At 34.0% G+C, this 27,583-nt stretch overlaps 1 protein-coding gene across 1 annotated transcript in view; it reads right to left on the minus strand.

The window, feature by feature from the left end:
* The window catches only part of CFAP47 (cilia and flagella associated protein 47), a 541,061-nt gene that overhangs the window by 241,062 nt on the left and 272,416 nt on the right, over positions 1-27,583 (minus strand). Inside the window, exons 51-54 of the mRNA XM_069464301.1 lie at positions 24,683-24,811; positions 18,730-18,827; positions 9,117-9,292; positions 6,840-6,947 (exon numbers count right to left, since the gene is read on the minus strand). Coding sequence (XP_069320402.1) covers positions 6,840-6,947; positions 9,117-9,292; positions 18,730-18,827; positions 24,683-24,811 — 511 coding nt within the window. The remainder of the gene's footprint in view (positions 1-6,839; positions 6,948-9,116; positions 9,293-18,729; positions 18,828-24,682; positions 24,812-27,583) is intronic.

The raw sequence follows: 27,583 nt of genomic DNA on the forward strand, positions 1-27,583 counted from the left end.
AGTTTGACAGTTGATATTTCTGACATTTCACTTTGACATTTCTTGCTTTTTTTTTTATTGTGAAGGTACATCCTCATTCTTTCAAATGCACATTCTGGCTTGTGATTATCTTTCAAAAAAAATTTTTAGAGCAATTTTTGTGAAACCATGGATAAGTCAAAAATTCTTGTTATTTTTGAATATGAGCTCCTTCGTGGAACCAATGCAGCTCAGACAGCTCGAAATATCAACAAAGTATTTGGGAAGGGCGTGGCTAATGAATGCAAAGTACACTGATAGTTGGAGAAGTTCTGTTTTGGTGATTTTCATCTTGAAAATGAGCCATGTGGGTGACCTGAGACCAAGGTGGATAATGATGAGCTGAAAGCTGTGGAAGCAAATCCATCTCAACCTACATGTGAATTAGCAGCAACGTTTGACATTGCTATTCCAACAATATTGGAAAATTTGAAACAAATTGGCAAAGTAAAGAAGCTGGATAGATGGGTACCGCATGAATTAAACGAGCGTCAGAAGAGAAATCGACTCGAAGCTTGCCTTTCTTTGCTGTCACAACATAAAGGTGAACTATTTCTACACTGTATTATTTTGTGGGATGAAAAATGGATTTTTTTTTGACAATTGCAAGCGTTCGCACAATGGTTGGATAAAGATGAAATGCCAAAACACAGTCAAAAACCGAATATTCATCAAAAAAGCCAATGGTGTCTGTTTGGTGGTCCAGTGCTGGTATTATGCACTACAGATTCATAAAACCTGTTCATTAGATTACAGCGGATGTCCACTGCAACAAGTTGGATGAAATGATGAGGATGCTTGCAATTAAGCAGCCGAGATTGGTCAATAGAGACAGGCCAATCCTCTTGCAACACCACATGTTGCAAAACACAACATCCCTCAAGCTATAGAAGCTGGACTAGGAAACTCTCTGTCATCCACCATGTTGGCCAGACCTTACAACAACTGACTACCACTTCTCCCAGGCTTTGGACCACTTCTTGCAAGGAAAAATATTCAATTCTCAACAAGCTGTGGAAAATGCCTTTCACGATTTCATTGCCACTCACCCCCAGGCTTCTTCGCTGCTAGCATAAGCAAGCTACCTTTAAGATGGCAAAACTGTGTCCATAGTTTTGGCACATACTTTGATTAATTGTCCTGCTTCTTGTTTGAGATATAATAAACTAAACTTTTAATTTGAAATTGGACACTTCATATTTAATAACCTAATAAAATGGAAGCCAGACATAAAAGATCACATATGCATGACTCCATTTCTATGTAACATCTACATTAGACAAAAGAGACCAAAAGCCATTTAGTGTTTGCCAGGGTCTGTGGGGAGGGAGCAAGCTGTAGTGACTGATTAATGGATATGGGGTTTCTTGTTTTGATGATGAAAACGTTTCAGAACTTGATAGAAGTGTGGCTGCACAACAGTGAGAATGTATGAATGCCACTGAATCATATACTTTAAAATGGTTAATTTTACATTATGTGGATTTTTCCTAAAAAAAACAGAAATATACAGAGAAAAAAGTGAATGGGATAGATAACATAAGAGCTCACCATACATGGTATGAATAAGTATTGCTCATGATGCTCCCATTTCAAGTGTGTGTGTGTGTGTGTGTGTGTGTGTGTCTTTTAGGTTGCAACATAAAATAGACTTCTTAATGTGGGTTATAGTCAAAAAAGTTTTGAAAGCCACAGTTTGGATGGCTGGTTGAGTGGCAAGGAAGTTAAATAAGACAAAGTCCACATGAGGAAGTTTTGCCGAGAGAAAATAGAGTATGTGGCACATTTAAATGAATGTCTACTGTGCAGATGGAGCCCTGAGTCTGAAGTTCAAGAGTGATTCCAGCTTGAGCTACAGAGTCTCAACACAAAATAAATCAAAATATATTTTGGTCCAAAATGTGTACTTAAAACACTCATGATTATAACTTATAATATAATCCTATTTATATTTCTATTATATATATAACAATGGTTTTACAAAATAAAAAGAAATTACAATTTAAGTTCTGTCAACTCATGTTGCAATTGTACAATAAAATGAACTTTATTTCAAAACATTTGCTAATAAAACATGTGAAAAACAGGGACAGTTTATAATTATTATTAATTATATGTTTTGTAATGTTTTCTACCAGTTTGTGGCTTGCCTTTTCATTTTATTAAAAGTCTTTTGAAAAGCTAAAAAAAAAAATCAAGTTCATTGCAAAGGATTAATATAACTTGATGGCATTTGAAATGGGAAAAGATGCAGAAAGCAGTATGTAGCTTATGACTGACTGCCAGTGGAACAAGGAGAAAAATATAAAGTAAAGAGATGCTTGTTTCACTGTTCATCCAGAAAATGTTTTTGAATTGAATCTAATAGACAGTCTTGCCAATATTAGAGATGAAGATTGTAGATTGTAAATGCATATATTGAGGATTATTGATGCATGTACCATTTAGGAACAAAATTAAATTTCTTACAAATTTAAAATGTTACTATCTTCCCTTTGGGTTCGATATTTCTCCATAGCCATGATACTCTTGTTTTAATCAAGACTGTTTTGAACTTGTTAACACAGAATAGCAAAAGGAAAATTAAAATAATATTACCTGTCTGAACAATGAAAAACCAAAACAAAAAAAGGTCACTTTAGTTTCAGAATAGAGGGTACATGGGAACTCTGTACTGTTTTTTTCAACTTCTTGCTAGTCTTAAACTCTTTCAAAATTAAAAGACAGTTTTAAAAAGATTATGTGGAATCCAGGTGATGAGAAAATATCATGAAGAAAGCACTTACCATAAAATGCATAAAGCAACAGATGCCTCTAATATGTTAAAGTTCCTGGGGTAACTAAATTAAATTAACTTCATTTTACCAATTATTTATTAAGTGACTACTATCTATCATTCTGAGATTCATTAATAATAATCTGTAAGGCAAACCATGGATAATAATTAAGGCTGTCTCTGACTTAGAAGTTCAAGTGCATTGCCCTGCTACTGACTTCACTTTTCTCAGCTTACACTAAATACAAAACTGGGAACAACTAAATGCATATATTTCCACTGCAATACAGGCCTTTTATCAAACTTCCTACTTATTATTTATATATCTAATATGTACCTCAAATTTACCAGGCCAAAATTGAGCTCCTGATATCTACCCTTAAACCAGCTTTTTTGGTAGTCAGTCTTCTCTGTCTCAGTTAATGTCAACTTTTATGTTCTAGTTGCTCAGACAAATAACCTTAGTGTCATGCATACCCTTCTGTTTCTCTTATAGCTTGAGTATTATTAGTTAGAAAATTTTGCTCTACCTTCAAAAATAAACTATAAGTTGAGCACTTCTCATCAAACTCACTGTCAATACTTTGGTCCAAGCTGCTATCACCTTGGTCCTGAATTTTTATACTACCTCTAATTGATATTTCTCTCACATCACACTCAGATATCTATTCCAGATAGATGGTAAATCAAAATATAACAGGTATAAATTATACATTTTTCTAGAAATGACAGGGGCTACCTTAATGACCTTGGAATATGGAAAAAAATGGATAAACCAAAAAGTTGATCAAATACTAAGTATTTATTTTCATTGAAAGACATTAAGAAATTTAAAAAATAACCTGCAGTATAAGAGAAGGTATTTGCAACATACGTAATTCACAATGGTTTGTATCCAAAATATATAGAGATCTTTACGTTATTATAAAAAAGAAAATACAAGCAAACCAATTGAAAAATGGTCAAACATATGAACAGGCACTTCAAAAAAGACTTCATCAAAATGATCTTTAAATGCATGAAAAATTACTCAATTTCATTAGTCATGAAGGAAATGTAAATTTAAAATACAATGAGATAGCACTTCACACACACCAGAGTGGTTCAAATTAGTCATACATACCTTTGTTACTGAGAATGTGGTACAAAAACAATTCATAGATGGCTATTGGGAGTGCAAATAGGTATAACCAATTTATAACTCTTGTAATTATCCCCTAAATTTAAACAAATCTTTACAATATGCAACAAATATTGCATTTCCACATTTATTATCCAATAGAAATGAGAACAAATGTGCAAAAAGAGACATATACAATGTAATAAGCCATATTTTTCATAATATACCAAACCTAGAAAAAAACTCAAAAGCCCATCAACAATAAAAAGGAATCTTTTTTTGCAGCAATGAATATGAATGAAGAATGGCATGTATAGCAACATGAATGGGTCAACGAGGCCCATCGACAATGTCAGAATTCCTGATTATCATTTTAGAGCCTCACACTTAAAAATGAGCAAAACAAACATCTGAGAAAGTTTCTAATAGGAAACAAAGAGACCAAAATATACCCATAAAGACAAAGATCATGGCCTTTAAAAATGACCTTTACTATCTTAGGAGAGATGAGAGAAAACTATTAAAACGTGAAATAAGAACATAATGTTATATTAAAAAACTAAACTAAAAACAGAAAACAGAAGAAACATCCAAAGAGCAACAACAATAACAGCAAAATGGTCTTAGATGTTGATAGCAGGCATCAAAACTCAATAGAAGGATCGGGAGATAAAATTGAGTAGTTCTGCCTGAATGGAAAAAGACAAACATTTTGGGGGTAAAAGGGCAAAAAAGTCAGAAAATTTCAAAATCAGCCCTCAAGCTTTAAATCTAAAACGTAGATGTAGGAAGATAGAAGAGAAAAAATAGAAAGATGGCATAATTCAAGAAGATTCCAAAAACTGATAGTTATAAGTTTCCATATCGAAAGAATCCCCCCAATGACCCAGAAAAGTGTATGAAAATAGAGCCACAGCAAGACATATCATTATGAATTTTAAGGACACTGGATGCAATTAAAGAGTTTACGAACTTCCAAAGAGGATAATCATCCAGGATAAGCTAGTTTTAAGAAAATATTTATTATGAAGTATCTTTTAGTATTATGTGACTTTTAGCTATATATAAGTATGACTTTGAAAAAAATTAAATTTTAAAAACATGTTCAAAAACAGCAAGAGAACTTAAAAAGAAAAAGCTAGCATATTTTGTGAAATGAAAAAAATGATTGTAAGACTGAGGCAAAAACTTTCACTTAGCTGTCTTAGATTTATTTATAACATTAATATATATATTTTTCATATGTTAATATATTTTAAAACAAGAGAAAAATATAAAACTAGAAATAAGTCTGTAAATAACTTGTTGAAGCAGACACTGCTGGTGGCCCATCCATTTCCCCTAGATCTCTTACCAGCTCTCTGCCTCATCCCCTAATTTCTGCATGCTTGCTGTTAATCTCTCATCTGATACCTTCAAATGATTGTTTTTGGATCCTGGAGCCTCCTCAACCCAGCAGAGAACAGAAGTGCCTGGGAGTTTATGCCTTGTCTCAAGGAAGCTAATAGGAACTAGAATGAGAGTTCAAAAGCCCAGTTCCTTTGCTTCAAGGGAGACCACACACTGAGACATAATTTATACTCCAGACCTCTCTGCAGGATAAGGCAGGCTGGGACTGTACTTGCAATCACACCCATGCTTACCTTCTTCCCTTTTCTTAACCTGCTTCCCCTATTCTCCTACTGATTTCTCTGGAAACACTTCCTTAATGAGTCACTTTAGTGATGTTTTAGCTTAAGATCTGGCAGTGGAAGAATTCAACACTCTTTTGGTGTGCTGAGGGAGAGAAATTAACTAAAAAGCACTGATTTGTCCATTAGAGCATATAGTCTTTAAGAAGGAATTATGACTTGTTTATCCCTATTTACCGGCACCAAACTTGGTGCTAGACATATATAATAGGAATTTAACCACCTAAATATGAATAGTCATATCCCAAGGGAACATGGTATTAACCAAGTGACCAATTGTTCACAGTTGCCCATTGCTTATCATCTGCTTTGCCTTGACCAAACTGTCCTCATGCTTGTCTCTTTCCTACCAGCTTCTGAACTCTGCTTGTCCCCAAGCCTAAGCAAGCACACACACACAAAGTAACATGCTCCCCATCTCAGCTTCTCCTAGGAATCAGCAAAGCACAATGAGGCCCTTCTCTTGTTAGACTCCACTATCATTTTCTTTTGCTTGTCCCGTTTTCCTTCCAAAGATTCTGTTTGTATCTGCTTGCCCCTCCTTGTCCCTCTTGTATCTTATAAAAGGAAAACCTTTTCCAGTTGATTTTGTGACCCTTGTAGATTTCTGAGATGGGAGCATTCTCCCTACTGCAATGGTCCCTTTTTCTCCCTTGCAATAATCCTTATGAATAAAAGCCTTTCCTAGGCCGGGCGTGGTGGCTCACGCCTGTAATCCTAGCACTCTGGGAGGCCGAGGCGGGTGGATCGCTCGAGGTCAGGAGTTCGAGACCAGCCTGAGCAAGAGCGAGACCCCGTCTCTACTAAAAATAGAAAGAAATTATATGGACAGCTAAAAATATATATAGAAAAAAAAATTAGCTGGGCATGGTGGCGCATGCCTGTAGTCCCAGCTACTCGGGAGGCTGAGGCAGTAGGATCGCTTAAGCCCAGGAGTTTGAGGTTGCTGTGAGCTAGGCTGACGCCACGGCACTCACTCTAGCCCGGGCAACAGAGTGAGACTCTGTCTCAAAAAAAAAAAAAAAAAAAAAGCCTTTCCTTACTAAGTCCTGATTTGTTTTACTTTGACAAGTTTTCTGCAGGGTAGTTTACCTATAAAACCTTCTGTGGAAAAGAAAATTAATTACTAGAAATATATTTATTTCTTATTTTTAAAAGATTAAAGGCATTATAACAACACTTAGAGATTAATATTTTCTTGCATAAAATAATTTTATCTATTAGTAGAACTTACTTGCCCAGGTCACACTGTATTTCTGGCATTGTGGTTGCTTTTGGTAATTCGACAGTTAATTTCAGTAAATACCAGAACTCTTCAGCCATTTCAGGCTGAAAAATAATGCTGTTAGAGAGAAAGATACAAAATCTTGTCAGCAGTTTTAATTTATATAATAAATTTGGCAGAAATAAATGTATCACAAATGGGTATAAATAGTTGATTTCAACAATTCAACAACTACTCTGTGACATATTCTACCTTTATTGTAGATATATTTTTAAATTTTTCATTTTTTGGTAAGAAAATCACTTCATTACTCAAGAAAACAGTGTTGCTGTCATTAATATCTGTTTAGTAAATGCCTGTTTAATCAATGAAAATGTTTAAACATGAGTATTTTAAATGTCTTACAGGAGCTATACCAGGAAAAGTTCTGCTTTTTAACTGAGATTAAGGCAAATTTAGTTTGTTGAGTTGAATGCATGTGTATATTCATGTGAAGGCTATAAGGTGACATGCAGTTCTGGTGAGCTTTCTTTATAAGCAGCATGTTCTCAGCTCCAGGGGAGACAGCTTGTGGCAGTCTAAAAGTATACCTGGGCTGGTTCAGCTCTGTTATCTTTTATTTGCGCAGGCTTGAACAAGTCGCTTAATTTTTTGAGCTTCAAATTAATTCATCATTTATAATATAGGAGGAATCAGTCCTACCTCTTACAGTTGCTGTGAGAATTTTGTGTTCATATATATAAAATACAAGTCCCAATGATGATAACGAAGTAGGCAGTAAAGTATTAGCCAAGATTATGATTTTTAATACAAGGTATATGCTGATAAAGAAATTCAAGATTCAGTCTGTGCTCACAAATCCTGTACAGACACATTAGGTGATGAAACTGGCCCACATTTCTAATGGCAATCTATCAAAATAGTATCTTTTATAATATACTATGTTCTTATTTTCATGCTTCACATCATAATATTTTTATCCTTTAAAATTTCACAGATATATTCATTTATTCACCTATTCATTAAAATAACAATTACTTGGTTTCTATTACAGGATAGTATGCTAGAAGGACCAATAAGAATTAGTCTGAAAGACATTCTGCTAAATGAAATAAGGCAGGCACAGAAAGACAAATACCATATGACCTCACTTATATGTGGAATTAAAAAAAATTGAACTCAGAAGCAGAGAGGAGAATGGTGGTTACCAGGGGCTAGTGGAGGTGGTGGGAGAAGGTGGCACAGAGATTATGCGGAGGTTGGACAAAGCATACAAAATTTCAGTTAGACAGGAGGAATAAATTCAAGAGATTTATCTTAGGACATGGTTACTATAGTTAACAACAATGTATTGTATGTTGAAAATCACTGAGAGAGTAGATTTTAAGTGTCCTCACCACAAATAATAAGTATATGAGATAATGTGTACATTAATTAGCTTTATTTAGCCATTCCACACTGTATACTTAATTAAAAACATCATGTTGTACACCATAAATAGATACAATTTTATTTGTCTATTAAAATAAATTAATTTTAAACAAAGAAATATACTAACTCTGAAACAGCACATAAACTAGCAAAGGACATTTGCATGGAGTATAATAATGGAATGTATTGTACACACAAATACTAAGTCAATTATAGTCTTTAAAATTATAATAAATAAATTGAATATTACTTTGGAAATAAAATAATTTTAATAAGTTATTGAGTTAATTACGAACATAGAGACTATGTTTTTGTGTGTGCATGTATAAGAATATATATTGCAAAGAAAGGTTTTCAAAATTATTTTATAAGAACACTTGTCATTACCCTAATATTTTTGTGTGTGTGTGTGTACATTTTCAGCATAGTACAACATCCTTACTTTAATTTTCTCTATATCCAAGTGAATGATTTTTATTTAATTTAGAAGCAAAATACATAAATTAATTTTCATCAAGGAAATTGAAAGTTTAATCCCCAGTCCTAGTGGAATTGTTTTTATTTGGTTTGAGTTTTGCAACCATAATGATTTGCTTAGTAAAAAGTGAAGTGAAAGGCAAGGTAAAGTGAGAAATTTAGGAATTATTTAATCTGATATTCAAATAAATAATATTTTTGCACTACATCAAACAAAAGCTAACTCTAAATAGCTATATTTTATCAGGGAATAGTATTTTTAAAAAGCTAAAACTATGAGCAAGTGCAATTATAATTATAGCCAAAGAAAAAAATTAATTTTAAAAGCTTAATTTCTAAGGATCAACAATGAAATATAATGCCATGCTTAAACCATACCTTTCATTTTTATAGCCTGTAGTTGCTGGAGAATACCATGTAACATAATTGGTAGATTCTAGTGGATTCAGCGTAACTGTCTTGTATCCATCAAGTGCAGGACTTGTGAATTCTACATCTAAGTTAATAACTCTATCTTTTGGATTAGAGAGAGGTATGTCAATGCAAATGGTGTCCTAGAATTATAGAACAAAAATATAATCAGCTTTTAGTGTCAGCAATGAGTCATTGTGCTATGGAAGAAAACATAAAGAAAATTATTATATAGTATAAGGCCATTTGTTTTTTTTCCCCTTGATTCATTATTGTATATATCTCACCAGTTTTAATCCCTTATATATTTCACTTGATTAGTCTTGGTAAATGGTAACATTTTTTTTTCAACAGCAAATACTACACAGAGATACATGTAACCAAATGCAAAGAAAACTATTTGTAATTTACATTTAAAATATATTTTTCAACAGTACTGTTATTACTATTTTTGGTGTTTAACCATGGTACCCAAACTTTATCACACATAAGAATCACCTGAAGAGTCGGCTAAAACACAGATTCATGCCCTCCCTCTCTTGCCATCCCAGAGATTCTGATTTGGTAGATCTGGGACAGGGTCTTAAATTTATATTTCGTGATGGATCCCACATGATGCTGCTGCTGTCCAAAGGATACACTTTAGCACTGTACATTAGCATTAAGTAGTAGGGACAACCTAAACTAAGCAGTCAAATTAAGAAATCTACCTTTCTGTTTAGACTTCTTCCTTCCATTCCTGTTTCTCCTGTCCTGCCTCCCAAGTTCCATCACTTAGCCCCACTCTTCACATTGCAAAACATTTCCTGATCCTCACCCTGACTCAACCTGGCTAATAACTTACATTTCATTCCATTACAGCCATGATCTCCACTATATCAAAAGACTTTAACTGAAGCAAATGTAGTAAAGATAATAAGTAGACAGGACATATTTCAATTTTTAACAAAGACCAGTTGCCTAAATGTCTTAACCTAAAGAAATGGAAAATATTGAACATTTCAGTCATAAATCAAGCTTGGTGATGGATATACTTTAGGACATGGAGCTATTTTGAAATTTAGTCATATTACAGAGGGGTGACAAGAAAACTTTAATATTAGGCTGGTGGGACACATCTGCAAGAAAGACATCACAGCTTTGTCCATGGCTGTTTCAGAGTATCTACCTCATAGAACATTTGCTTCATCACCTCTGCAATAAATAAATGAGTGGGTAGATGCTACATTTTAGAGGAATGGAAACAGCATTTTGTGTGGTAAACAACATCTGGTGAGGAAAGATGGAAATCAAGGATGTATACAAATTAACAATTAGATTAGAGCGATATAATTTATTAGAAATCACTTTTGATTATAAATGCACTGGAACATAGCCATCTACAATAGTTTTAGTAGATACTAGAATCATTGATTCTTACAATAGTCATCTAAATTTCTAAAACAAAATATTTAATGCTCACAATTATAAAGAAGAAAAATACATTAAATGTAAAATACTGAACAATGACTAATTTCCTAGGCAACCTGGCGTATTTTATAAAGTTGGTATAGTACTTGGCCTACAAAGAAGTTTGCAATGGACAAACAAATCAACAACCAAAGCAAAATAATAAGCCAGCATAACAAATACCATCAACTATATGTTAATCTAGAAACTTTGCCAAGGGCTTAAGACAAAAAATTGAAATGAGGCATTTTGGCCTACACATTTCTCCTGGTATTTTTCAGAGAAGGTAAGTGTCAGTTCAAGAAAATGCTACAGCTTTTTCACAGAAATAAAAACGCTGGGATCTAAACCACTGATTTTCAAAATATTTTAACCACAACCCAGAATTCATTTTACATTATTATCTGGTTCACATGTACACATCAAAAGTTTCACAAAACAATCCCTGCTTTTACCACATGTGATGTTCTCTGATACTTATTATTACCATTTTTTCTATTCTATTTCTTAAAAATAATGCTAGTTTTGACCCATTCACAGGTTAAGATCTACCTATTAGACATTTAGACCCTGGTCTAAACAGGAATAAAATACTGGAACAAGAACTCCCTTAGATCTTATCATCACATATAAGCCTTGAACACAAAATAAAACAAAATTTCCCTGTGAACTAGAGCCCATTTCACAGGAGCATGCCCTCATGTTACAAAGGTGTCGTAACATTCTAAGGTTGGCCAAATTTAAGAGTAGAAAATGAAGATGGCAGCTACAGGGCACTTATGTGACTGCTCCTCCTTGGCATCCTTGCCACTTCCAGGGCAAATATCACCAACTGATCAATTCACTTTTATCCAGTAGATCCAAACACATCCTCAAAATCTTTCATAGAGCAGCCTTCCAGACAGCAATCAGCGAATGCTTACCACTACCAGCACTGCAGTCTCTTGGAAATCCCTGGAATCTAATTCCCTGGAGTCTTGAAAATAGCAAGACTCAATAGAAATGAATGTTTCATTATAGTCAAAAGCTTTAAGTGTCCAATTAACTGTGCTGTATTTCTAGTATTATAGAAAATATTTCAAATTTAACTAGAATGTTATAAAAATAATTTCTACATTTCATTATGGTTTGAATATTATTTTCTTTCAAGTTTAAATAGATAAAAATCCCTAAATGATACCTTGAAAATAATGGTAAGATTAATATTTTAAATATCAATACTTCTTAAGTCCATAAAATTAGATATTTTTTAATTATTCGATATGTTCAGTAAGTTAAAGAGAAGAAATTTTTATCATCCATCATTTTATGAAATCATCAAAACTTTTAAGTTTATTCTTGGAATACCTCCCTTATGTTATCTATCCAATTCCAGAAACTCATAAAGATTTTGAGCAAGTAATATAAAAAAATAAAACAGATAAGGAAAATTACATCTACAAAAATGATTAACTGTCTTGTTGTCCAAGGTGTCATGCCACCTCTCCATTCCATTTTATGATAAATGACCCATATTTAACAAGAAGTACAAAGTCAGTTCAATCTCTGTGAATATGTATTAAAAATATTGAAATATTTGGCTAGTTTCTGTCTTCCACATGGCATATTCCTCCACTTTGATGAGCAGGCTTTTAAGGTTAAATTGTGTTTAAAATTAAACATAAATCAGTTTTGACTTTTTTTTTGAAACACAAGTAAAATAGTAATCACTGCACATGGTGACTTCTAAAGCTGTCTTTCATATTCACATGGACTCTTTTAGATTCAACAGTGGGTAGCATTCCTTTATAAGGTATCCTATATTTTTCTCTTGCTTGTACTTAAGGAATATTGTAGCCAGCTAAAGGCTGTTTAAAGAAATTGCTTGAATTTCTCAGATTCCTTTGTAAAAGGATTAACTTTTGCATATTTAATCCTGTGACATAAGTAACGATTTTAAAATAGGAAGGACATTCACAAGATGCTGGAATTTAGAATAATGAAAAATGCAAATACTCATAGAAGATTGGAATACTATTTTAAAATATGTATAAACAGGTGTATTGAATTTTGCAAGTTATAAATATTTTCAGAGGCAATGTGGATACCTACATATATTTTAAAACAAATATAAAATATTCTTAGTATTTATATACAATTTATATATTTATTTTCTTACAATAGAAGGAACATTTTGAGAGGTTTAAAAACATAAATTATATCAGGTCATTCATTTCCTTCTTTACACTCCCTAGTGGCTAAACTCCATGTGGGCTAAAATCTCTCCTCTTACCTTGGAGACCCTGTTAAATCTAGCCCCGCCGACAGCTCTGATCACAAGTCACCACCCCTCTGCCCCCTGCAACATTTTATGTCTGAACTCCAGCCTCCCAAGCCTTTTCTCTTCTCCTGGACCACCTGGGCTCCTTCCTGCTGGGTCCCTTTCCACCAAGCTCATTCTGTCTGGAGGACTTGTGCATTTGCTAGTGTTTCCAGCTGGGTGCACTGCCCCAGTTTCAAGCCCACCTCAGTATTACTCTAGACTATTTTTGTTCATAGCATTATTACTGTCTAAATTTATCTCAGTCGCCTATTGTCACCATAACAGGTACACTGGATGAACTAAATTTGGTGGAGTGCAATCTGAAAAGTTTATTTTCTCCACTACTGCTGTCCAGACCAGTGAAGGATCTGCCTTTCTCCATGCCTGTTGCTATCTCAGGGTGGTTCCCAATGCCAGAAGAGTCTCATTTTGAAGTATTTACAGAAATCCAAAATCAATCAACACTTTCCTCTCACATGCAATTGAAGGCTTCTCCTGACCCTCCCTCTCTGGCACCCCATCTCACACTCAGGCAGACCGCTGTTCTTTTCAACCCCTTTCTCCAACTTCATCTCTTCCTGTGATCATGGAATATGGCTTCTTCAGGTTGCAGGATGAGGCAGGATGACAGGTAAAAGAACAAAAGGTATTTACTTAATTGATGCTGGTTGATCTTCTCCAGATGACTTACTAGGTTCCTTCTCTCTTCCTCTATCTCGCACTGCCCCATGTAGACTCTTTCTCCTGGGGTCTTCTCACTCTAGAAGAATGTATTTTGAGCTAGGTCCTTTCAAATCAGCCCAAACTCGGCCTCCTTCCATGAAGTTGAATCCACTTTGACCCAGGAGGTCTTGTTTCATGCCAGTGAAATGCATCTTGCACTCTCTCTAGCCATTTCCCTCTTTCTGTGGTCCATTCTGTTGGCAGAAACTCACCAGAAGCCAGGGACATTAAACTGTCAGCTTCCTCTCCTCAAAGAAGACACCTCCACTGTCTTTGTGTTCAGGCCATCACATATACGGGCTGGAAATGTGTGATAGGCTGAAGATTTCTTATCTCCCTGGATGTGCCAGAAACATTATCTCTGCACTAAAATTCCGTGCTTCCCCTTCCTAGTATGAAGATATCACTGGGCAGCAGCTGTCCAACTAGAGATTACATTTCCCAGACCCTCTTGCACCCGGCCATAGCTGTGTCACTAGTTCTCTCCATTTGTATGTGAGTGGAAGTGATGTGTCATCTCTTTGTCAAGGTGATTAAGAAATCCTCTCTGTTTTCTCTTTTTCCAATTATACACAGGATTCCTAAAAGATGAAGGAAGGAATCACAAGATGGAAGGAGCCTGGCTCCCTGAATCACAACATGCAAGACACTGCCCACGAACAAGGAACACACACACACACTTTAATTGTGTTACGTTACCACAAATCTGAGACTTATCTGCTATATCAATGAGATATACACTAAAAATATATTTAGAGAGTCTTAAATAAATGGCATGGCAATGCCTTTCATAACCAGAGGAAAAAAAAAAAAGAAAAAAAGAGTTTTCAATGGTTCTCAGGTTTGTGATTTTATTTGAAAATCCAGGACAAAAGGAAAACTTCTGAGGACATATCCCATGTCAACTATTTTGTTTGTTTTCTAACTCTACTAGAATGTTAGCTCCATACAAAATAGGCTCCTTGCTTAAATTGTTCATCACTGTTCCTCATTATCTAGAACAGTGCCAGAGATATCAGAGACATTCAATAAATATTAGTTAAAGAATAAAATGTGCAATTTATGAGAAGATTTAGTGTTTGTATATAAATCTAATTATTAATATGTCTGCTATTCTGGATAATCACAACTTCTAACTAAATAATAAAGCTGCTATGTGAAAATACGACTCAGGGAGGTTGAAAATCTCAAGTTAATCCAGGCTGCCTTCTTACTTGAGCGTTATTGGGTGAAGACAACAGTATCAGATGGGAGAAAGACTTTATCATGTTATCACTTTGACATTGGTTAACTTTGTCATTAGGTTGCCATTCACACCTACTCCAAGAGGAAAACTTTAATTCACTGAGTGTACTGAAAACTTCATCATTTCCCACTAGGTCAGAGTAAATAAAGATTATGTTTTTGCCCATAAAAGCTTAATCGAGTCAATGACAATTCAATATGCATTAGCAGGAAAAATTTTCACTATATCCTCTTTCAGAAGATAATCATGAATTCATTATAAAAGGATTATTTCTGAGGTCCAAAACACACACTAATGTTAATTTAGGTAAGGAATATTATTGAAGAAATCTTCAACTTTAATTTTATTCAATTTAAAAACATTATCAAGTCAGTAAATAACCTGAACTAACCGGTATTTTGAAAGCACCGTGTAATTCGGACAAAGTGATAACTATAATCTGTCTAAATAATTTTCCTAAATTGAAAAGTCAGTCCCAGTAGGTCAGAACTCAGGAACAAGGTAGACAGCTGCCTTTAGAATAGCCATTGTCATTCCTCTGCTACTGCTGTCTGCACAACACTGTATCTACAGAAGTCATGCCTCATTATGCCCCCATCCTCAATACTCCACCATCTAACCTGAAGTATACAGAATGCAGAAGTGCAATCAAAATGTGTTGCTCATGTTAGGTTGGGGGAGTTGTGGGTTGAGAATGTTTTTTTTATTTTTTTGAGACAGAGTCTCACTCTGTTGCTGGGGCTAGAGTGCCGTGGCGTCAGCCTAGCTCACAGCAACCTCAAACTCCTGGGCTCAAGTGATCCTTCTGCCTCAGCCTCCCGAGTAGCTGGGACTATAGGCATGCGCCACCATGCCCGGCTAATTTTTTCTATATATTTTTAGTTGTCCAGCTAATTTCTTTCTATTTTTTTTTTTTAGTAGAGACGGGGTCTTGCTCTTGCTCAGGCTGGTCTCGAACTCCTGAGCTCAAATGATCTGCCTGTCTCGGCCTCCCAGACTGCTAGGATTACAGGCGTGAATCACCGTGCCCGGCCAAGAATGTTTTAATAGGCACCTAGGAGTTGTGAAAAATCCAGAAATCACTGGAAAATCCTATGAATTCATTCATTTGTATTCAGACATATCCCATACCCTTAAGGGGAAAAAGAAAAACTACAAAAAAAAAAAAAAAAAAAAAGCTTTGGCAAGTAGAAATATATTTAATTGCAGGGGCACATCCCTAGAAAGTACCTTTCTGCTTAATTGTTTAAGATTCATTCTCTCTCTCTAAATATATATATATATATACACATACATACACACATGTATATAGGTATGTATGTTTGCATATATTATTAAAATGGTTATTCTGGATTAGCATGTAGGCAAGCCATTTTCAAAAGTATTTGTCACAAGAAAACAGTGCTTAGATATAGCAGACATATTTTAAAGAACCAGTATACAGTAATTCTTGATACAATGAGTGGCTATTTGCCTGTTTGTTTGTTTTTTTCTTTTTTTCTTTTTTTTTTTGCTTGTCAAGTGTTTAGAGTTCCAGGAGTGAATCCAATGTCACATTCAGTCATTTCCTCTTCACATGAATTTATGGAAGAAGGCAGAGAAAGGGATAGCTCCTAGTGAGAGAGTTTCCAAAATATTGTTCACTGTTACTTTGGCATGTTTTCTGACCTTGCATTGGAGTAATGATGTTTCAGATAGTTGTGATGTCTATTTGAACTAATTAATATACTCGTGACTTGAAGACCTACATAAGAAGGCATAGGGAGTTATGATTTTCTTACCTGACTCCTTCCTTTCCACCCTGAACACTTTTTCACTTAGGAATATAGAGATATCTCAAAGTAGTCATAACTTCCCCTTTCAAAATTTCCAGGGTGAGATATGCGTTTCAGATAGACTTTAATTAATTATATAAAATTTGAACTTGCCCACAAATGTGATACTGCCTATATTAAAATAATATAAAGCCATAAGACAGCAATTGTGATAAAAGTCTGATTTCAACAAAAGTATAGACATAGCTAAAAGTTAACCAGCCATGGTTTCCTAATTTGCCTATTGCTGTAACTGCTTACTGCTTAAGTATCACATATCCTTGATAGGGGCAAGATTGGTGACTTCCTCAATCACTTCTATAGATAACATCGCTATTGTAAAACCTAAGACTGGCTTTGAGATAACTTCCAGACTCTGCATTTGGGGGCAACCAACTGACAGTCAACCTGACCAGTGGCCATGCACAGGAACTGATCCAGCAGGTCTTACCACCCTCTACCCAGGAACTGTCTCAGCCAAGAAGATAATTTTTGCTTCCCAACCCTATGAGTTCATCCCCAGCCAATCAGCAGACCCAATTCCCTAGCCCCAAAATCTTGGCTCCCAAATTCATGAGGAGACAGATTTGAGAAATTTCTCCCATCTCCTCACTCAGTGCTTTACAATATTAAACTCTTTCTCTGCTGCAACTCCTGCTGTCTCAGTATATTGGCCTCTATCTGGGCCATGGGCAAGGAAGCTGGCAACAAATGTACTCTAAATTACATGGTTTCCATACGAGTTAGTGCTAGGTTTTCCTCATCAGGTGTAGCTGGATAATAGTTTGCTGTATTAACCAGATCACTTCACCCCCTCATGAACCGTTTAATGAGAAGATTGAACAGTTGTTTATCTATAAGTGATTTTAGAATTGCATCTATTTCTGCTAGTTTGTGTTGCATAGCTCAACTCATCTCTATTCCTATATTAAACATATAGTTAATAAAGACAGTGTCCCCATTTCTGAGGTGCTGCCTCATGCTCCCAATTTCTTCAAGACCCATTTCTAAATGTTTTTCCTCCTATGTCCTGATAAACATATAAATTTTAATTCAGTAATCACTTTCCATAATAAGAGGTTATGTAATTAAAGTTATATTATCTAAAAATAATCTTTATGAAAGATTTTAAGCTGCAATGATAGCCAGGTCATAGAAATAGGACATTTCATTGAGTGAAATGATCCTACCATCATCATATTAAATAATTTTAGAAGATAATGTTTTTTCAGTCTAGACTTGAATGCATTTCAATATTTTAACCATCCATTTTCTATGCCTAAGTGGAGATTTACCCATAAACCAGGTAGGTAACTAATGAACTTATAGAATTATTTTAAATATTTTCTTACTTTCTATTTATTGCAGCCAAAGTTCAAAATTCTAAATAATCAATTTTATGAATAAATCTATCTGCATATTTAAAAATGAAAATAACATTTGACTATTATCAATTTAAACATTTGAGTACTAACAATAAGGCAATTACATCTAATTAAAACATTAATAGCAATTTATATAGTCCTCATGTTTCATTTAAACTAAAATTCTCAATATTTGACTTTATTAAATAATCTTGGATATGGATTTAGTAATACTTTAATAATTCACATAAGACAATCCTATTCTTAGTCACTATTACTTAAAACCCCAAATGTATGCCAGTTGCTTCAGATGTGTTTCCAAGTGAAAGGCCTATTGTAGAAACCAGGAAGAATCAATGCTGAAAGAGTGCAGAGATCTTTCACAATCCTGTTTGGTTCATATATGTGAGAACAAGCATGAAGGCTAAGGTTAAGGTTGTTTTAGTAACTCTTGAAAACATGCTAATCAGTGCAGTCACTGTAAGATGCTATATAACTAAAGATGTTTTCCAAAAGCATTTAAGGTCCATAGTACTAGATTTAAAAATAAAATTGCTATGATTGAATAATTTATCTTAATATGCTCATTTGATATGGATGCTTGTAAGGACAGTGATTTAGGATCCAACAAAAGTCATGTTGGCAAAATGACAGAGTCTATGAACATTTAATGGATGCTTACCAGAGCAGTACACTCCATTTCAATAATGTTTGTGGGTAGTGAAGGAGTGCTATGGATCTCAAGGGAATACCAGACTGTTACATTGCTAATATCATCATCTGAAAAACAAAATAAAACAAAACACAGTACCTTTTTAATATATTAATAGACTTCACAATACCACATTTAACATACAAATTTGAGAATCAAGAACGAACATCATTCTCAAACCTTTTTAATGGACTTGTTTGTCAAGAGAGCTGAGAGAAGGGTGAGAGAAGCTGCTTTCATCACAGTTAGTAAAAGCGCTTGTAAAAGCTCCTGGCCTTGTGCCTGCCCCAAAAACTCATTAAGTTCCCCACTAAAATAATGTTTTACTTTTAAGTTAAGGATCAATATTTCAAAAAGAAATAGCCAATCTTTTTTCCCCTAATTATGAAACCATTCACGTATTTGAACATAAAAATATCTAAATAAGTCATCACAATTCACAGTGGTACATTTCCAGGACCATAAGACTCTAGTCTAAGGAGAAAATAAGGAATATAAGACTTCGGATTTCCTGGGAGTGTGAAAAAGAATCCTAAAAGTTTAGCCCAAGAAAAGCTGGAAAGTAGTGAGACAATAATATTTACACCTTGATTCCTGATATATATATTTTATTTTTTAAAAAAGGCAATTCTAGGCCGGGTGTGGTGGCTCACGCCTGTAATCCTAGCACTCTGGGAGGCCGAGGTGGGAGAATCGCTCAAGGTCAGGAGTTTGAGACCAGCCTGAGCAAGAGCGAGACTCCGTTTCTAATAAAAATAGAAATCATATGGACAGCTAAAAATACATATAGAAAAAATTAACCGGGCATGGTAGCACATGCCTGTAGTTGCAGCTACTTGGGAGGCTGAGGCAGAAGGATCGCTTGAGCCCAGGAGTTTGAGGTTGCTGTGAGCTTAGACTGATGCCACGACACTCTAGCCTGGGCAACAGAGTGAGATTCTGTCTCATAAAAAAAAAAAAAAGGCAATTCTGTCCCTGGTGATGTCCAAAGTGACACTCCTTTACCCTGAAATGGGAATGCTGATCAACCTCAAAGACACTACATAGAGGGATTTTGTACTTGCATCAAATTTACTTTCTTTCTCTGATTTTTCCTTATCTGTTTAGCTTCCAACTGATATTCTTTTGTTTTCCAGTGTGGAACTAGTTCATGGTTTAAGATGTCCTTCAGTTTCAGTAAATTGTATGCACATTCATATCAGTATTGTCATGTTTAAAAGGTTTCAAGAACTGTCATGCTAGATTAACATATTTAGAGAAATCACTAACCTCTTTGGGCCTCAGTTTTTTCATCTATGAAAAAAGGAGCCCAAACTGGTAGAATTCTCAGTATCTCCCTCTTTCGAAAATCTTCTCTATGATTATATGTGTTGCCTTGCATTGTATTGTATGGCACTGTATGACACTGAATGGCATTCGATAGTATTTTATTGGGTTGTACTGCATGGCATTGCATTTTACTACACTGCACTGTTCTGTACCATATTGCATTGTACTATATTCTATATTCTATCCAACAAGCACTTATAAAATTGGTGGATCTGAGAACAATTCAGAGACTCAGGGCAAACAACTAGTGAGAAGAAGAAAAAGAGGAAGTTCAGGTGAGTTCTTATTCCAAATACCCGTGAGGAGTTCTTGAGGGCAAACTTACTTCCACATTTTGAATTGCCCTCCGTGCTCATTTATTTTGGAGATATCACTTCATTCCCTTAAAACCATTAATGTGCAGAGCCTAAGGTTACCAAATTTATGCATACTGATCTGTGATTATTGAAAAAACTTCTGCTACATTTGCTCTTTCAATTTCATAAAAGCAGTTAAAATTCTTTTATGACATTTAAATGTGACTTCTCCCAAAATAAAACAAAGTTCTTAAAATGAAAAGTGTTTCCCCTTCTAGGTAGCTCATGTATATTTTATCTGGGTCTTTCCAATGTTTTAACCCACAATGAACTCACAGAGAAAATAATTCTGGAGAGAAACAGTATCTGTGACTAAGGAGACTGCTTCATAACTCTGGGTTAATACAAAGAGCAATAGAATGACTCAGGGTCAGAAAACCAAGATTTAAATCCCAACTCGACCACCATTACCTTGTGATCTTTGGCAAAGTAACTCAATAGTCAGCCCATCTATGGAATGGGGACTGTATTAGTCAGGGTTCTCCAGAGAAACAGAACCAATAGGTTGTGTATAACAGAGATAGGGGAGAAAGAGAGAGATTTTAAGATTTTAAAGAAATGGCTTACACAATTGTTGAGGCTTATTAAGTTCAAAATCTTCAGGATATCAGGGTAGGTCAGCTTTTGTTTTACTAAGGACTTCAACTGATTGGATGAGGCACAAGCATATTATGGTAATCTGCTTTACTCAAAATCTGCATATTTAAATGTTAATCTCACCCAAAAAACATCTTTGCAGAAACGTTCAGAATAAATTTGACCAAATGTCTTGGCACTGTGGCTCTGCCAAGTTGACACATAAAATTAACTATCACAATAACACCTACTATGTGTAATTGTTGTGACTATCACATGTGGAAGTGTTGTGATATAGCTGATTTAATTTTCCTGGAGTACTAAACATGTGCACAGAATATGAATTTATTGATTAGAGTGGGATTAGTGAATGATTTATTAATGAGAAAAAAATAATGATTAAATATTATTCAACTCTAAACCTTAAACATATTAAGATTTTTTCTAATTGTGAAATCAATAACATTCACTACAGAAATTTCAGAAATTCCTGAAAAGTATAAAAAAAAGTGATTCATAACCTTACAACCAAAAGAAAGCAACTGAATATTTTTTCTATAAAATTCCAGGCTTAATATATCAATAAAGATAAATATATAGTTATAGATATACCTATACATATATAAATACATTGGGGTGTATACACTATATAATTAACATATCCATATGCATATATAAATATGCAAATTTATATTGTTCAGAAAATATGCACTATTAAAATGTTAGTTTCAATTATTCAACATAATAGATCACATAAGGGACGTTCATATATACTAATATTTTGTGCAAATCTTTGATTATTTTAACAAATGTCTTAGACTGAATCATTGGATAAAATGACATAAATATTAATTCTTAAAATGTTTAAACATATTGTAAATGTTCTCTTCAAAAACTTTATATCAATTTAAATTTCCATCATAATGCATGAGATTGACTCTTTTGACCTGACTTTTCATTATAACTGGGTATTACCATTATTTTTCATATTTGCCTATTTGGAAGGTTAAAAGAGTTCTTATTTAGTTGTTGTTTGCATTTTTTTTTGATGAGAGGAAAGCTAGAATATTTCCATAATTGAAAAGAAATATACTGCAGGGCAGTCTCTAAAAAACAATACAGACTGGAAAGGTTTAATACTATCTGAGAGAAAGAATATGGGAAGGCCTGTGTGAAGAATTGGGGATACCTGTAATGTTATTAGATGCATTTTTTTAGTTATTAATTTGTCTTGCAACCTGCCATCATGCAGCTTAGTATTTTTTATTAAACATCAGTCTGTTTTAGTCCATTAATATAACATCATAATATTCTGATTTTCTTTCAAACTCTTCTGAACACTTTTAACTTTCATATAAAAGGTTTTCTTCCATGGTTCTTCTGCCTTAGATATTGATGAGAATTTAACTCTTCGTGTAATGCATCTATAATTGTCATCTATTCTTTGGCCTCACCTGCATGATTTCAATAGAAGAAACCCTAAACCTTTAACCAATTTTATTATTATTTTTACCAATCTCGGCTCCAAAGATTCAGTTGAAAACAGGATATTGCCATGTAAATGTCTTGCTGTCACATCAATATCAGGAAGTACAAAATTGTACGAGGCATTATAATTTCCCAAACTTTTTCTTTTTTTTTCAGAAATTTAAAATTTCTGTCTTATTAATTTTCTATTTATCAAGATACAAATAAACCTTATTATTATTTTTTAGAATCAATACCCTTTTTCATTCTCTTCTCTCAGGACATTCATTCAATGCTAGTCTCTGAAATGTTTTCCATCTTTAGCGGTATTTCTTTGTCACCAACACCACCAAAAAGACCCCATTCTCTTCACTTTAAATCCAGTTTGCTCTTATAGTGGACTAACTAGTCCTAACTGCTCTTCCCCTTCCAAAGCATTTTGATATTGCCTAAATACCACTCTTTAATCCATGGATTCTGTGATGCTTAATTTTGTTTGTCAACTTGGATGGGCTTTGGGTGCCCAGTTCTGTGGTCAAACACCAGTCTAGATGTTGCTATGAAGCTATTTTTAAAATGTGATTCTTATTTCCGTCAGTAGACTTTGAGTAAAGCAGATGACCCTCCATAATGTGGATGGGCCTCCTCCAATCAGTTGAAGGCCCTGATTGCAAAAACTGAAGTTGCTTAAAGAAGAAACAATTCTTCCTCAAAACTGAAACATAGAAACCCAGCCTGCGTTTCCAGCCTGCTTATCCTGACCTGGGGAATTTGGATTCAAGACTGCAGCATCAAATCTTACCTGAATTTTAGCCTGCTGGCTTGCCCTACAGATTTTGGATTTGCCAGCTCCTATAATGGTATTAGCCAATCCCTTAAAATCTCTATTTTCTCTCTTTCTCTCTCTCTCTCTCTGTATATATACATATATATGATATAGAAATATATTCATATATTATATTTATGCACACAAACATAAATATATATCTATATCCACATCTATATCTATCCCATTGTTTCTGTTTCTCTGAAGAACTCTGACTAATATAAATTCATTCAATAAAAATTTCTTCTTTGGTATACCTCTTTGTCTCCACAACTTTGCTCCTGTTGAACCACTCTTCTCTAGTAACCTCTTATATTCCTGTTACTCACCCATCAAAGAACTCATTCACCCCTTTTCCAGGACACTTGCCCTGACTATTCTAACTTTTCATCATCTCATTTTCTTTTGAACCTCTACTAAGAAGATATGGTGTTCAGCAACATTCAAGTAAAGTTTTATAATATAGAAATGGAAATGGAAAACAATAGCGGAAGATTGCTAGCATCTCCTATATTGAAGTAAGAAAAGTATATTATATTATTTAAATTATACACTCAACATTTTATCAGAAATTTGCTGTATTTTTTGTTTAATAATAGAACAATATGTAAGGCTTTTCACTTATGGATAAGTAAGCAGCCTTCTAACTAAAGTATTATGACTATTGATATTAATAGCAGTAGATATCTAGAAAGTATTGTAGGGATCGTCCCTGAGCAAGAATTGGCTTGAGCTCAGAGTCAGCGAAGCTGGACGTGCTTCTTGGGTCCAAAGGTCAATGGGTCCAGAACGCTCCTTGAGGCTAGAAGTCAATGGGTCCGGACACGGACCATTGACTGCTGAATGCTTCTTGGAGCTAAAGGTCAATGGCCTATTGAAATAGACAAACTGTTTCCTATGGCAAATAGCCAAGGTGTGTCTCATTGTCCTGCACACGGGTAATGAGGTCCAAAGGTTAAGATGCAAACGTTTGCCTTCCCTTGAGCAATTTTCATAAGAAATGGAACATGTTGCCTCAGGACCCTAAAGATAGTCTCATACCAGGAAGTAGCTGCTGGACAATAGGAGTATAAAAATAAAGCGACTGGAGTTTTCCACACTACAGTCTTTACCGTCTATGTGTGTCCCTGTGTTTTTTTCTGTGTGTCTGTATGTATGTTTATGTGTTCATCCCCCGTTCTGTAATCGGGCCGCAACAAGTATGCTGCAAAAAGTTAATCCTGAAATAATCCAATAAAATTCTTATAGATTTATGCAACATAAAATTGAATATGTATTATATTATGCATGTATTCTTTTCACATAAAAATGAATAATAATTTGGGTTTCTGCAGATTGATCATGAAACTCTCTATCATAATAAATTTACCTGTATCGTCATCAATAAAAGTGTGAATTACTTCTGTTAGTGATTTCTGAACGGAGAGTTTTCGAAATTGTTCTTTCTCTTCCTTAAAATGAGCACTTTGGCTGATTTTACCAGAAAATGAAATTGCACCTACAACAAACAGGTAAAAGATGTTAGATTAACCAGGGATTAGTTTTCTAAAATGAAACATCAGTTTCAGGTATTAAAGTTACCCCAGCTTGAAACTTATAACAAAGCCAAATGTAAATTGTAGATGTCAACATCAGAATTAAACCTAATATTGGTACAGAACAAATTATGGAAAGTTCAAGGAGAGATTTTCAAAATCTCCATTAAAATAGTAATTTTCAATAGCTTTTCTGTTATAATTCAAAAAAAGTAGTAAATAACAGAATTGTAACAGCTTTCAGAAAACTTTTTGGTCTTGGCTGATTATACTTGCATATTTTCCCCCTAAGTCATTCCTCCTATTTATTACCTCATTTAAAAAATTATATTTATTTTGTTTTAGATAATATCCTAATATTCCAAGCATGAACTTTCTTGTAAACATATAATATGTAAAATATTAGACATTTTGTTACAAAAGTTGCTAGTGTCAAAATGTCAAACTTTGGAATTTCTGTTATACTAAAATTGACTTATACAAGATTGATATTAATTTTTAACTTGATGTTAGTATACTAATGGAAATAAATAATAAATTGGTCTTGATCTCTCATTAACAGCTTACACAAAGCTTTGCATGCAGAACTCTGTGTTTCTAGCCAAGTATCATAATCAAATAGCTTGATTAATTCCTACCAATACTGTGTAATTGAATTACACTAGTCTTCATATTTTATTAATAGTAAAGACAAGTAGAACTAAAATTAAACATCAAGGTTTTTTTTTTTTTTTTTTTTTTAGTTTTTACTTGAAAGTAAAGAATTTCTCCTGAAAAATACTTTTTTGAAGAGATTAAATTTTTTTGGAGAGAGGCCTTGAAGTAAAATCCTCTTGAAATAAGATGTAATCATGTGTGTAGGTAAAACCAGCTTGAAATAAAATATTTATGCAAAAAATTAACCAAAAACACAGAGCAAGTACTCAATAAATGACATCTTTGTTCATAATCTTATTATTCCTGTTTAGGGAATGGTCTCAAACAGCAAGATACTATTGGTCACATTGCTCTTGGAGAGGACAGATATCTAAGAGTAAGAAATATCTAATGTGAAAAAAATATTTTTGCTTGTTTGTTTGTGTGAGAAATACAAGTGTTTCATGTATTTACAGGAAATTCAAAGCTTCTACAAAATAGGTAATCAAAGGTCCTGAAAGGTGTAACATTAGACCTTGCTGCCCAATATGGTAGCCATTAGTCACATGTGAATAGTGAGCAATTAAAATGTTGGTATTCCTAATTAAGATGTGCTATAAGTGTGCAATATACACTATATATTAAAGATTTAGTGTTAAAAAGAATTAAAATGTACTATCGATAATTTTATATTAATTATATTTGAAATTATACACTTAATATGCATAAAAATATTTTTAAAATTAATTTCACATTTTTTATTTGATTACTAGAATATTTATAATGACATAAATGTCCTACTTTTTATTTTTATTGCACAGTGCTGCTATAAACAAATCATTTTCAGTATTTGCATGTTGTACCTATACAAATATTTTATGGTGAATCCACTGACCTGAAACAATCTCAATGATTCATCATGTGAAGATATTTAAACATACTTTTCCCAAGCTGACTCTCTTTGGATATTTAAACTTAAATTTTCAAAACAATAGTAGCTCATGGAATTATATTAGAATAGAATAGAATAGAAGCCAGGGCTGTAATATCAAACTCTCAGCAATGATGAAAATTTTCTATATTTGTGCTATCCAGTATGGTAGCCACTAGCCATTTGTGACTAATGGAATGTTATTTGGTCTTAATTTTAATTGGAATAATCACTTGAACCTAATTATCTATAATATTGGACATCACAGGCATTAAACATTCAAAGCACATCCCATGTATTGTTTCATAAAATTTTTCTTTCAGTTTTATTTGTAGCTATGTGTGTGAGAGAGTGTGTCTATGTTTGTGTTTGTTGTGTCACAATGTAAAACAAATATTTTTTTTTCACCTAGATCCTAGACAAAAATGTTTGAAATCCACTTCTTTTTTAACATGTGTTGTACTCAGGGACATCTACGTCCTCACTGTCCAATGCAGTAATAGCAAGCCACGTGCCATGAATTCCTCTGGGTAGAGGCTATTCCTTTTACAGGTTCCAAATACTCTTTAGAAGTAATATTTTGCTACCATAAACAGCATGTTTGCTGTTCTTTCCATTTTACAAGACAGAGGATTAAAATGACCAAAAAAAAAAAAAAGTGACATCTCATATTTACATCATTCTTCCACTATTGGATAACTTTTCTGTTTGTATATAACTGCTATTAATAAAATGAATGCCAGCAATTTATTCTATCATCCATGATTTAAAATAATCTCTTCTATATTAGAAGGAAAAATTAAATCAGATAAATAATACACTATAAGAATTATATCCAAAGATGCCATGGGAGGAGTCTCACTGTAGTCCTCTTAGTATCCCACAGGCATGGAAGTCTGGGAAATACTCTTCTTGTTCCCCATTGATGCCTCCAGACCATTTCTCCTCCCATCTTCCTCAAAATACCAGCCTTCTTTGAAAAGCATGACATTAGACTATGCTGCCTTGGGGTAGTTATATACCAGACTTAAGGTCACCTCCCTATATTTAATTTAATAGTTTTATAGATGGTTTATTGTTTTCTTCTCAATTCCTTATGACATGTCTAGGTGTTCAGCTTTCACATAAATTTTCCTTCTGAGAACCCATTCCATCTAATTAGTGTATA

This window comes from Eulemur rufifrons, chromosome 30 (genome assembly GCF_041146395.1).
Source record: "Eulemur rufifrons isolate Redbay chromosome 30, OSU_ERuf_1, whole genome shotgun sequence".
Lineage (NCBI taxonomy): Eukaryota > Metazoa > Chordata > Mammalia > Primates > Lemuridae > Eulemur > Eulemur rufifrons.